General features: G+C 41.1%; 1 protein-coding gene across 1 annotated transcript; it reads right to left on the reverse strand.

Moving 5' to 3' along the window:
* Positions 1–1,227: 1,227 nt before the first annotated feature.
* LOC121195768 (ribonuclease inhibitor-like) lies at positions 1,228–13,812 on the reverse strand (the record flags this gene model as incomplete). Its single annotated transcript, XM_041059427.1, has 5 exons — positions 1,228–1,294; positions 7,831–8,004; positions 10,421–10,594; positions 12,041–12,214; positions 13,661–13,812. Coding segments are annotated over 5 exons (741 nt in total), but the record flags the coding sequence as incomplete, so codon positions are not given.
* Between the last annotated feature and the right edge of the window lie 428 nt (positions 13,813–14,240).

Here is a 14,240-nt window from a genome sequence, read left to right on the forward strand (position 1 = left end):
ATTCATTTTTTTCTGAAGCTTATGTTTTAGACTGTGTGATCAGTGCCTTCATTTCTATAAGTATAGTTGTTTTGAACACACTGCAGTGACTCAGTAACTCAAAGAACTTACTGCTTTTCTCAGATGAATAATCAAGTGATCCAAAAAAAAGTCCCTTACTCATTCATGATAAATGTAAAATGAAGAATCAGCTTTGTTTTCATGGTTTCTTTCACTGACTGAGCACTCAGGACAAGTATCAGGTAGTTTGATGAATCACTGTTGGACTTTAAAGTTTCTCTCCTCCATTGCTCTCTCTCAGCTCCTTCTTTTCTCTTTGTCCACCCACTTTCTCTTCCTCTCGTTCCTCTCTTTGTTATTCAGGGACACTTGTATTTTCTGTGTGAAGTTTTCAGCTCCTGTCTGTTAGAAGTGTCAGGTAATATTCTGCATTTTTCCACGTTGGAGTAGAACTGCAGTGGAAACAGTTTTCAGCAGCTGGACTGAAGTAGAACCATCATCTCTGTCTCTTCCTCCACATTCAATCGTGCTCTCACATGTTTGACATTCTGTCTTTTTGTAATTGTTGCTGCTTTGCTCTGATTTTAACATGATGCAGTTCATGTCTGGTGTCTACTGCCCCCAGGTTTAGGATTATATACATGTTGTACTCAAACACACGCACACAAGGGAAACTCAGAGATTCATGATGTCTTTTAATGTAAAAGTCTACAGCAGCCAGGGATCCAGGATGTGAGGTTAAAAGACTGTCTCTTCCTGCTCCAGCCCCCTTCTCCAGGTGACACACACACTCTAGGACACACATGTACATACACTTTTACACAATGTGCAAAAGCAAACAAAAATGAACAGTATGCATATTTAGATTCCCCATAAGACAGATATTGAAAGCATGGAGCTTCATCTAAGCTCTTTATATTATACACATAATAAAACACTACAAACCCTTTTTATTTTTTACACATATGAGTGATAGATTGAGACAGATCGATTTGGGGATGATGAGGTTAGGTTAGGTGAAGAGATGCAGCACTCTGTATGAGTGCTCCATGGGGCACGGGCATTATGTATTTAAAATCTTTAAAAATCTTCTTATTTATAATCCTATAGAAAGATTAAAATGACCCTTTAAAAAGGAAAGTTGTTACAAATAAAGATTTAAATACCTTTTTTTCCCCAAAAACGATTTAAAAGGTTTAAAAGGGGACCACAGACACAATGGAAGGTTCACTTACTGCAGACGGTGGCGATGAACATAGACTTTGCAGCTCTCATTCGCCCACTACGGTGCTGTCTGCAGTAGTGGGGCACAGGGGACCTTCAAAGTCTTTTCTAGACCTTGTAAAGTCTGCTGCAGTCAGCAGTGCAGGGTAGTGGGCTCCCCAGCAGTAGGACAGAACATGTCATCAAAAATGCCCTGATAGTTGGAAAAATTGAATTCCTTTTTTTTATTTTCACCATGAGCATCACAAGGCTTCAGTAAAGCCTTGTGATATATTTTATATGTCCCTGCTGTTTATGGTGTACGAGCTGTCACAGTTTAAATCCTCCCATCATCTATGTTCATGACGAGAAGTTCAGAGCTCAGTTTAACGTGGCAGTCTATGGGAGGTTTGGTCAGTATGGAGGGGATTTACTTAAAAACTGTGGGTTGTGTCACAATGAGAGTAACACTGGGTGAGAGAGGACAACTTTCTATACATTGTCATATATTATTTGTCCCTGAAGGTTGGTAATTGTGAGAATGAAGAAGTTAAAAGAAGCTTTTAGGGAAAATTTTAATAGATGTCAGACAGAGTGTGGGTGATGTCAGTCACTGCAGCTCTGAACATTTCATACAATACACACCCATTATAAAATCTGAGACAGTGAAAAAAATAAAAAGAAAAAATATAACACTTTAACTGTGATTTCATAAAAAGGTAAAAAGTAGTCTTGTAAACTCTTGGTAAAGGTAAAGTCTTGTGACTTATTTCAGGTTTCAACCATGTTTTTATGTGAAATGTATATTTCACATAAATTATAACGTATATAAACATGTATAACAAAGCAATCAGGCTGTCAAACTACTTTTTGATGTCGTTTGATAATAAGTAGAATAAGACGTATGGTGAATAATAATATATGTATCGTCAGGCTCTGCACTAAAAAAATAATGTGCAAATTAGCTGCAATTCTCCATCACACCACATGATGGAGCTGATTAATCTGATTTATCATTTTGGGTTCAGCATCTGTGAATGAAATAGAAAGACCAGATAAAGTCCAGGTGGAGGGTGGAGGAGTCTCAGTGTGTCTGCAGAGACTGTGTAGAAGGACAGAGCAGCAGCAGAGCAGTCCAGATACACTGATGATTCTCTTTCAGATCCAGAGGAACACACAGGGATGATGGTGGACTTGACAGTGGAGCTGTTCTCAGAGCAGTTCAGACTGCAGCACTGAGAGTCTTCTCCACTTCTTCTGGTTCCTCTGTCAGTCACTGCTGGATGAAGCTCTCCTCTCCACTCTACCTCCCAGTAACATGGACCAATCAGAGCCTCTCTACACACAAGCTGCTGCTGCTTCAACCTCTCTGGATCATCAGGACACAGCTCGTCCTCTCTCAACACACACACCGTCCTCTTCACTCTCTCCTTTAGAAAGATCACTACCTCCATCTGTTGAGAGAAGAAGACAGACAACAGAGGTGATAAATCAGTGTTTACAGAGACTCATTTCATCAGCTGTCAGTCACTGATGCAGCACATCCAGTATAAAGAGCAGCAGGGACTTCAGTCCTGTTCAGAGCAGAAGTGGAGCAGCTGTGTAGTGTAGCAGCTTCCTCTCAGCTCTCATGTTAACGTATTGGAGTGAAGACACTGAGCTGGAAGCTCACACACCTGCAGAGACTTTTAGCATCAAGTCTGTTTACTCTGAACATTTCACTCAAGTCCACAGTGGAAATAAACTGCTGAGTCATGAAGCTTCATTACTGCACAAACAGTTTAGTGATGGATTCACTGCTGTTACATGTCAACTCATGTTCCATTTAAAGAAAGAGTCTCTGTGTGTTGATGAACATCTGATCTGCTTCTGAAATATCAGCTGACAAATAAACATGGAGGCTGTCACTGAAAGTATCTGACAGATGGACAGATATACAGATGTGATCACTGGACTTCAGCAGAGGTTCTGCTCTGTATCAGACCACATGCTGACAAAATGTCATGATGCTTCTCTGAAATCAGAGCCAGTGATTTGCAGGCTGCAGTCAGACTGATCTCAGAGCTGTGACAAAGATCAAACTCATCAATTCTTTACTGTTGAAATGAGACAACAAACTCTCAGATTAGATGTGATGGTAGGACAGTTGGACCAATGAGGACAACTGTCTCTACACATCCTGTGAGGCTGTCAGCTGTGATCCAGCTTTATTTCCTGTTGACATGAACACAACAACAACAACAGATCACAATTAGGTTGTGGCTGCTGTGATTGGCTGACTGTCCTCTGCGTCTCTGTCTTTCTGTCCCATCCTGAGGCCTGTCCCCGTTCTCCTCTCACAGCTTCAATGAGGAAAGCAGCCACTGAGAAGGTTGGAGGTTTACAGGAGACACTGGATCTTTGCTTTGATACGAACTGTGTTTAGTACAATACAGATGAAAGCAGCATGGACTGACTCCAACCCTCTACTGACCTCAGAGTCTCCAGTCCACAGTCTGGACTCTTCACAAGATCAGACAGATCCTTCAGGTCTGAATCCTGCAGGTTGTTTCCTCTCAGGTCCAGGTGTCTCAGATGGGAGGGGTTGGACTTCAGAGCTGAGGCCAGAGAAGCACAGCTGATCTCTGACAAACTGCAGTCACTCAACCTGAATAAAGAATAAAAGATGTGAGTTTAGGAGACAAAGTTCCTGCTTGAAAGCGTTGAGTGTTTCATCATCTGTTCAGAGCTGAAGAAGGTTGAGAAAAGTCAAACACAGCTCTCATTAATATTAATATATAATAATATTAACATGCTGCTGCTGCTTCAATAAAGACATAGTGACTTCAGCTCTTAAACTCTTCCAGCTCCACCAGTGGCTCCATCTATACAAACTCATGTTGTTGACATTTGTTTCAGATTCTACTAAAGATCCTAAAGTTTTGACAGAGAACAAACATGTCAGGCTGAAGTTTGGAGGAAAGTAAACAAATGATTGAGACAAAATGGAAAAGATTTTCACTTCATGTAACGGTGACGACATTTAACAAACATGCTGAGTTTGCTCTGAATATCTGAGTCACTTTGACTTTAGTCTCATCACTTTCTAGTCGTGTTGGAAGAAGAAAATACTGAATATATATTTGTTGATGTGAGTGTGGAAAAAACTTGGATGTGATTTAAAGAGTGAAGCTTTTTCCTTGTTAAATGAAGCTTTGAAATCTGTAGCTCAACATTGCTCTGCCACAGTCAGTGGACTAAACCACAGAAGAAGAAAACAGACTTTACCATGAAGATCCTCAGTGTGGATCAGTATAATATCAGTGTGATGTCTGCACTTTACTGTCAGCACAACTTTCACATCATATTCATCTCAGCACACAAGTAAACAATGGAGTCTGACCTCAGAGTCTCCAGTCCACAGTCTGGACTCTGCAGAAAACCACACAGATGCTTAACTCCTGAATCCTGCAGGTTAAAGTTTTCACTCAGGTCCAGGTGTCTCAGATGGGAGGGGTTGGACTTCAGAGCTGAGGCCAGAGAAGCACAGCTGATCTCTGACAACCTGCAGTTAATCAACCTGAATAAAGAATAAAAGATGTGAGTTTAGGAGACAAAGTTCCTGCTTGAAAGCGTTGAGTGTTTCATCATCTGTTCAGAGCTGAAGAAGGTTGAGAATGTACAAGTTTGGAAAATGGAAACTCCAAACACCTGAACCAACAGGATGCAGCTTAAAAACAGTCAGATACTAAAAGTCAAACACAGCTCTCATTAACTTCAGTCACTATAAACATCACAGATCATAAAGCAAAGAGTGAAGAAACATTTCTTTCTGTCTTAATGTGGAATATTTGCTTTGTATGTGAAGAAATATAAAAGTCAACTGAAGGTGAAGATGAAATTGTTCCAAAGCAAAGAGTCAATTAGCAAGTGTTGGATTTTGAATCTTCATTCAATGAGTTTGAAATATGAAGCTGAACAAGATGCTCAGTGTGGATCAGCATCAAATCTCTGAGCTCAAATCTCCTTCAAAAAGTCCCACATTCACACTCAGGTTTAACAGTTTGGAAGAAAGTTTTCAAAGTGTTCACTAAGGTTTCAAATGAAATCTTTCATATTGTGTGAAATAATAGTTTGAGCCTTTGATGTTTTGAGTGTGACTGAAGTTTGTGTTGAGAGTTTGAGAAGCTGCAGACATTCAGCACATGTGCAGTGTGTTGAATGAGACATTTCATCACATTCCAGTCATGTGTCTTTGGTCCAAAGCAAGTTCAGCTTCATCCAACACTCTCTGCTCACACATTTGAATCTGCTGTTCCAGCATTGCATTCTGGGATTCCTGGCCCCACCTTCCTGGTGGCTGTCAGCTTAGGGGGGGTCTGTGTCCCACAGTTTGTGTCCCTGTGACAAAGTCACAGTGGGACATTGACACCCAGTGGGCTCAGTGATTGGTCGGCTGTGTGGAGCTGAGAAAGGAGCCAGGGTTTGAACTTCTCTCTCTGCTCTGTTTTCATTGGTTCCACAAATATTTGTGTCCCTGTTCAGCTCAGCAGCTGAGTGTAGCTCTATGAATGTCTTCAGGAGACACTGTGTGAAAATGTCCTCTCCGTATTTAAACCATGGTGACGTGTCCTCTCTGTGACAGCAGGCTTTTCACTGTGCCTGTGAGTGAGGCCATTGGGAGCAGCTATGAACACTTGTGCCTTCAGACCTGCTCACACGTGTTGTACAGATCAGTTCTTGTCAAACATCCTGATCTCAATGAGACTTTGTGAATAACACAAGCTCAACTCAGTCAAACTGCTGACACTGTCAATGTGGACTGTAAGAGTCAGAATCCAAATCATTTTCAAAGCTTTAAAAATCACTTTGAAAATCAGAGTCAGCACTTTCACAACTTCCTTTCAACCATTTCACACTTTGAATGTTAGAAATTCTGAAGGAGATTTGACCTAATAAATACTGAATAAAGCACAACTTTCACATCATATTCATCTCAGCACACAAGTAAACAATGGAGTCTGACCTCAGAGTCTCCAGTCCACAGTCTGGACTCTGCAGAAAACCACACAGATGATTCACTCCTGAATCCTGCAGGTTAAAGTTTTCACTCAGGTCCAGGTGTCTCAGATGGGAGGGGTTAGACTTCAGAGCTGAGGCCAGAGAAGCACAGCTGATCTTTGACAACCTGCAGTTAATCAACCTGAATAAAGAATAAAAGATATGAGTTTAGGAGACAAAGTTCCTGCTTGAAAGCGTTGAGTGTTTCATCATCTGTTCAGAGCTGAAGAAGGTTGAGAATGTACAAGTTTGGAAAATGGAAACTCCAAACACCTGAACCAACAGGATGCAGCTTAAAAACAGTCAGATACTAAAAGTCAAACACAGCTCTCATTAACTTCAGTCACTATAAACATCACAGATCATAAAGCAAAGAGTGAAGAAACATTTCTTTCTGTCTTAATGTGGAATATTTGCTTTGTATGTGAAGAAATATAAAAGTCAACTGAAGGTGAAGATGAAATTGTTCCAAAGCAAAGAGTCAATTAGCAAGTGTTGGATTTTGAATCTTCATTCAATGAGTTTGAAATATGAAGCTGAACAAGATGCTCAGTGTGGATCAGCATCAAATCTCTGAGCTCAAATCTCCTTCAAAAAGTCCCACATTCACACTCAGGTTTAACAGTTTGGAAGAAAGTTTTCAAAGTGTTCACTAAGGTTTCAAATGAAATCTTTCATATTGTGTGAAATAATAGTTTGAGCCTTTGATGTTTTGAGTGTGACTGAAGTTTGTGTTGAGAGTTTGAGAAGCTGCAGACATTCAGCACATGTGCAGTGTGTTGAATGAGACATTTCATCACATTCCAGTCATGTGTCTTTGGTCCAAAGCAAGTTCAGCTTCATCCAACACTCTCTGCTCACACATTTGAATCTGCTGTTCCAGCATTGCATTCTGGGATTCCTGGCCCCACCTTCCTGGTGGCTGTCAGCTTAGGGGGGGCTGTGTCCCACAGTTTGTGTCCCTGTGACAAAGACTCAGTGGGACGTTGACACCCAGTGGGCTCAGTGATTGGTCGGCTGTGTGGAGCTGAGAAAGGAGCCAGGGTTTGAACTTCTCTCTCTGCTCTGTTTTCATTGGTTCCACAAATATTTGTGTCCCTGTTCAGCTCAGCAGCTGAGTGTAGCTCTATGAATGTCTTCAGGAGACACTGTGTGAAAATGTCCTCTCCGTATTTAAACCATGGTGACGTGTCCTCTCTGTGACAGCAGGCTTTTCACTGTGCCTGTGAGTGAGGCCATTGGGAGCAGCTATGAACACTTGTACCTTCAGACCTGCTCACACGTGTTGTACAGATCAGTTCTTGTCAAACATCCTGATCTCAATGAGACTTTGTGAATAACACAAGCTCAACTCAGTCAAACTGCTGACACTGTCAATGTGGACTGTAAGAGTCAGAATCCAAATCATTTTCAAAGCTTTAAAAATCACTTTGAAAATCAGAGTCAGCACTTTCACAACTTCCTTTCAACCATTTCACACTTTGAATGTTAGAAATTCTGAAGGAGATTTGACCTAATAAATACTGAATAAAGCACAACTTTCACATCATATTCATCTCAGCACACAAGTAAACAATGGAGTCTGACCTCAGAGTCTCCAGTTCACAGTCTGGACTCCGCAGAAAACCACACAGTTCCTTCAGGTCTGAATCCTGCAGCTTGTTGTCACTCAGGTCCAGGTCTCTCAGATGGGAGGGGTTGGACTTCAGAGCTGAGGCCAGAGAAGCACAGCTGATCTCTGACAAACTGCAGCCCCTCAACCTGAATAAAGAATAAAAGATGTGAGTTTAGGAGACAAAGTTCCTGCTTGAAAGCGTTGAGTGTTTCATCATCTGTTCAGAGCTGAAGAAGGTTGAGAATGTACAAGTTTGGAAAATGGAAACTCCAAACACCTGAACCAACAGGATGCAGCTTAAAAACAGTCAGATACTAAAAGTCAAACACAGCTCTCATTAATATTAATGACAACATGCTGCTGCTTCAATAAAGACGTAGTGACTTCAGCTCTTAAACTCTTCCAGCTCCACCAGTGGCTCCATCTATACAAACTCATGTTGTTGACATTTGTTTCAGATTCTACTAAAGATCCTAAAGTTTTGACAGAGAACAAACATGTCAGGCTGAAGTTTGGAGGAAAGTCAACAAATGATTGAGACAAAATGGAAAAGATTTTCACTTCATGTAACGGTGACGACATTTAACAAACATGCTGAGTTTGCTCTGGAAAAAATTAAGAGACCACTGCAAAATGATCAGTTTATCCGTTGTTACTATTTATAGGTATGTGTTTGAGTAAAAAGAACATTTTTGTTTTATTCTATAAACTACTGACAACATTTCTCCCAAATTCCAAATAAGAATATTAACATTTAGAGCATTTATTTGCAGAAAATGACAAATGGTCAAAATAAAAAAGATGCAGTGCTCTCAAACCTCACATAATGCAAAGAAAACAAGTTCATATTCATTTTTAAACAACACAATACTAATGTTTTAAGTTAGGAAGAGTTCAGAAATCAATATTTGGTGGAATAATCCCGATTTTCAATCACATCTTTCAAGCATCTTGCCATGCTCTCCACCAGTCTTTCACGTTGCTGTTGTGTGACTTTATGCCACTCCTGATGCAAAAATTCAAGCAGCTCAGGTATATTTGATGGCTTGTGACCATCCATCCTCCTCTTGATCACATTCCAGAGGTTTTCAATTGGGTTCAGGTCTGGAGATTGGGCTGGCCATGACAGGCTCTTGATTTGGCGGTCCTTGATCCACACCTTGATTGACCAAGCTGTGTGCCATGGAGCATTGTCCAGCTGGAAAAAACAATCCTCAGAGTTGGGGAACATTGTCAGAGCAGAAGGAAGCAAGTTTTCTTCCAAGATAACCTTGTACGTAGCTTGATTCATGCGTCCTTCGCAAAGATGAATCTGCCCGATTACAGCCTTGCTGAAGCACATCACCCATCCTCCACCAAATTTCACAGTGGGTGTGAGACACTGTGGCTTGTAGGCCTCTCCAGGTCTCCGTCTAACCATTAGATGACCAGGTATTGGGCAAAGCTGAAAATTGGACTCATCAGAGAAGATGACCTTACTCCAGTCCTCTATGGTCCAATCCTTATGATCTTTTGCAAACTTCAGCCTGGCTCTTCTTTGCTTCTCATTGATGAAGGGCTTATTTCTAGCTTTACACGACTTGAGCCCTGCCCCTAGAAGCTTGTTTCGAGCCGTTCTCACCATGCACTTCACCCCAGCTGCCATTTGCCATTCTTTTTGTAGGTTACTTGATGTCATCCTACGGTTGCTGAGTGACATTCGCATGAGTTGACGGTCATCCTGGTCAGTGGACAGTCGTTTCGCCCTCTGCCAGCCTGTAGCTTTGTTGTCCCCAGTGTCTGCTGCTTGACCTTGTTCTTATGAACAGCCATCTTAGAAATTTAAAGGATGGAAGCAACCTGACGCTCACTGTATCCCTCTGCCAGTAAAGCCAGAATTTTCCTCTTTTTTCTCTCTTTTCCTCAAACAAAACTTTTCTTTTCAACTGTTTTGGCATGGTCAATAGTTATTTTTTTGATTGCTATTACTTTTGAGGTACTACCAGCACTGTTTGTGCCATCCATCCAGTCCTATTGCAAGAGCATAGTGATGATCACAGCAGTGGTTTTTATACTTTTCCTCATTAAATAGGATTTGGTTCAGGTGATCACCTAATCAGTACCTCATTAAGTAGACTGAGGTGTGCTTGTGTTGGAATTCAACATACACAGGAATGGAATGGCTGTCATACCTGTAGAGATATTGATTTCAGAAGAATTTGCAGTGGTCTCTCAATTTTTTCCAGAGCTGTATCTGAGTCACTTTGACTTTAGTCTCATCACTTTCTAGTCGTGTTGGAAGAAGAAAATACTGAATATATATTTGTTGATGTGAGTGTGGAAAAAACTTGGATGTGATTTAAAGAGTGAAGCTTTTTTCTTGTTAAATGAAGCTTTGAAATCTGTAGCTCAACATTGCTCTGCCACAGTCAGTGGACTAAACCACAGAAGAAGAAAACAGACTTTACCATGAAGATCCTCAGTGTGGATCAGTATAATATCAGTGTGATGTCTGCACTTTACTGTCAGCACAACTTTCACATCATATTCATCTCAGCACACAAGTAAACAATGGAGTCTGACCTCAGAGTCTCCAGTCCACAGTCTGGACTCTGCAGAAAACCACACAGATGATTCACTCCTGAATCCTGCAGGTTGTTTCCCCACAGGTCCAGGTGTCTCAGATGGGAGGGGTTGGACTTCAGAGCTGAGGCCAGAGAAGCACAGCTGATCTCTGACAAACTGCACCAACTCAAACTGAATAAAGAATAAAAGATGTGAGTTTAGGAGACAAAGTTCCTGCTTGAAAGCGTTGAGTGTTTCATCATCTGTTCAGAGCTGAAGAAGGTTGAGAATGTACAAGTTTGGAAAATGGAAACTCCAAACACCTGAACCAACAGGATGCAGCTTAAAAACAGTCAGATACTAAAAGTCAAACACAGCTCTCATTAACTTCAGTCACTATAAACATCACAGATCATAAAGCAAAGAGTGAAGAAACATTTCTTTCTGTCTTAATGTGGAATATTTGCTTTGTATGTGAAGAAATATAAAAGTCAACTGAAGGTGAAGATGAAATTGTTCCAAAGTAAAGAGTCAATTAGCAAGTGTTGGATTTTGAATCTTCATTCAATGAGTTTGAAATATGAAGCTGAACAAGATGCTCAGTGTGGATCAGCATCAAATCTCTGAGCTCAAATCTCCTTCAAAAAGTCCCACATTCACACTCAGGTTTAACAGTTTGGAAGAAAGTTTTCAAAGTGTTCACTAAGGTTTCAAATGAAATCTTTCATATTGTGTGAAATAATAGTTTGAGCCTTTGATGTTTTGAGTGTGACTGAAGTTTATGTTGAGAGTTTGAGAAGCTGCAGACATTCAGCACATGTGCAGTGTGTTGAATGAGACATTTCATCACATTCCAGTCATGTGTCTTTGGTCCAAAGCAAGTTCAGCTTCATCCAACACTCTCTGCTCACACATTTGAATCTGCTGTTCCAGCATTGCATTCTGGGATTCCTGGCCCCACCTTCCTGGTGGCTGTCAGCTTAGGGGGGGTCTGTGTCCCACAGTTTGTGTCCCTGTGACAAAGTCACAGTGGGACATTGACACCCAGTGGGCTCAGTGATTGGTCGGCTGTGTGGAGCTGAGAAAGGAGCCAGGGTTTGAACTTCTCTCTCTGCTCTGTTTTCATTGGTTCCACAAATATTTGTGTCCCTGTTCAGCTCAGCAGCTGAGTGTAGCTCTATGAATGTCTTCAGGAGACACTGTGTGAAAATGTCCTCTCCGTATTTAAACCATGGTGACGTGTCCTCTCTGTGACAGCAGGCTTTTCACTGTGCCTGTGAGTGAGGCCATTGGGAGCAGCTATGAACACTTGTGCCTTCAGACCTGCTCACACGTGTTGTACAGATCAGTTCTTGTCAAACATCCTGATCTCAATGAGACTTTGTGAATAACACAAGCTCAACTCAGTCAAACTGCTGACACTGTCAATGTGGACTGTAAGAGTCAGAATCCAAATCATTTTCAAAGCTTTAAAAATCACTTTGAAAATCAGAGTCAGCACTTTCACAACTTCCTTTCAACCATTTCACACTTTGAATGTTAGAAATTCTGAAGGAGATTTGACCTAATAAATACTGAATAAAGCACAACTTTCATATCATATTCATCTCAGCACACAAGTAAACAATGGAGTCTGACCTCAGAGTCTCCAGTCCACAGTCTGGACTCTGCAGAAAACCACACAGATGATTCAGTCCTGAATCCTGCAGGTTGCTGTTACTCAGGTCCAGGTGTCTCAGATGGGAGGGGTTGGACTTCAGAGCTGAGGCCAGAGAAGCACAGCTGATCTCTGACAAACTGCAGTAACTCAACCTGAATAAAGAATAAAAGATGTGAGTTTAGGAGACAAAGTTCCTGCTTGAAAGCGTTGAGTGTTTCATCATCTGTTCAGAGCTGAAGAAGGTTGAGAATGTACAAGTTTGGAAAATGGAAACTCCAAACACCTGAACCAACAGGATGCAGCTTAAAAACAGTCAGATACTAAAAGTCAAACACAGCTCTCATTAACTTCAGTCACTATAAACATCACAGATCATAAAGCAAAGAGTGAAGAAACATTTCTTTCTGTCTTAATGTGGAATATTTGCTTTGTATGTGAAGAAATATAAAAGTCTACTGAAGGTATAGATGAAATTGTTCCAAAGTAAAGAGTCAATTAGCAAGTGTTGGATTTTGAATCTTCATTCAATGAGTTTGAAATATGAAGCTGAACAAGATGCTCAGTGTGGATCAGCATCAAATCTCTGAGCTCAAATCTCCTTCAAAAAGTCCCACATTCACACTCAGGTTTAACAGTTTGGAAGAAAGTTTTCAAAGTGTTCACTAAGGTTTCAAATGAAATCTTTCATATTGTGTGAAATAATAGTTTGAGCCTTTGATGTTTTGAGTGTGACTGAAGTTTGTGTTGAGAGTTTGAGAAGCTGCAGACATTCAGCACATGTGCAGTGTGTTGAATGAGACATTTCATCACATTCCAGTCATGTGTCTTTGGTCCAAAGCAAGTTGAGCTTCATCCAACACTCTCTGCTCACACATTTGAATCTGCTGTTCCAGCATTGCATTCTGGGATTCCTGGCCCCACCTTCCTGGTGGCTGTCAGCTTAGGGGGGGTCTGTGTCCCACAGTTTGTGTCCCTGTGACAAAGACACAGTGGGACGTTGACACCCAGTGGGCTCAGTGATTGGTCGGCTGTGTGGAGCTGAGAAAGGAGCCAGGGTTTGAACTTCTCTCTCTGCTCTGTTTTCATTGGTTCCACAAATATTTGTGTCCCTGTTCAGCTCAGCAGCTGAGTGTAGCTCTATGAATGTCTTCAGGAGACACTGTGTGAAAATGTCCTCTCCGTATTTAAACCATGGTGACGTGTCCTCTCTGTGACAGCAGGCTTTTCACTGTGCCTGTGAGTGAGGCCATTGGGAGCAGCTATGAACACTTGTGCCTTCAGACCTGCTCACACGTGTTGTACAGATCAGTTCTTGTCAAACATCCTGATCTCAATGAGACTTTGTGAATAACACAAGCTCAACTCAGTCAAACTGCTGACACTGTCAATGTGGACTGTAAGAGTCAGAATCCAAATCATTTTCAAAGCTTTAAAAATCACTTTGAAAATCAGAGTCAGCACTTTCACAACTTCCTTTCAACCATTTCACACTTTGAATGTTAGAAATTCTGAAGGAGATTTGACCTAATAAATACTGAATAAAGCACAACTTTCACATCATATTCATCTCAGCACACAAGTAAACAATGGAGTCTGACCTCAGAGTCTCCAGTCCACAGTCTGGACTCTGCAGAAAACCACACAGATGATTCACTCCTGAATCCTGCAGGTAGTTTCCACTCAGGTCCAGGTGTCTCAGATGGGAGGGGTTGGACTTCAGAGCTGAGGCCAGAGAAGCACAGCTGATCTTTGACAAACTGCAGGAACTCAACCTGAATAAAGAATAAAAGATGTGAGTTTAGGAGACAAAGTTCCTGCTTGAAAGCGTTGAGTGTTTCATCATCTGTTCAGAGCTGAAGAAGGTTGAGAATGTACAAGTTTGGAAAATGGAAACTCCAAACACCTGAACCAACAGGATGCAGCTTAAAAACAGTCAGATACTAAAAGTCAAACACAGCTCTCATTAACTTCAGTCACTATAAACATCACAGATCATAAAGCAAAGAGTGAAGAAACATTTCTTTCTGTCTTAATGTGGAATATTTGCTTTTTATGTGAAGAAATATAAAAGTCAACTGAAGGTGAAGATGAAATTGTTCCAAAGTAAAGAGTCAATTAGCAAGTGTTGGATTTTGAATCTTCATTCAATGAGTTTGAAATATGAAGCTGAACAAGATG

Source organism: Toxotes jaculatrix, chromosome 16, assembly GCF_017976425.1.
Source record: "Toxotes jaculatrix isolate fToxJac2 chromosome 16, fToxJac2.pri, whole genome shotgun sequence".
NCBI classification, from domain to species: Eukaryota; Metazoa; Chordata; class Actinopteri; family Toxotidae; genus Toxotes; species Toxotes jaculatrix.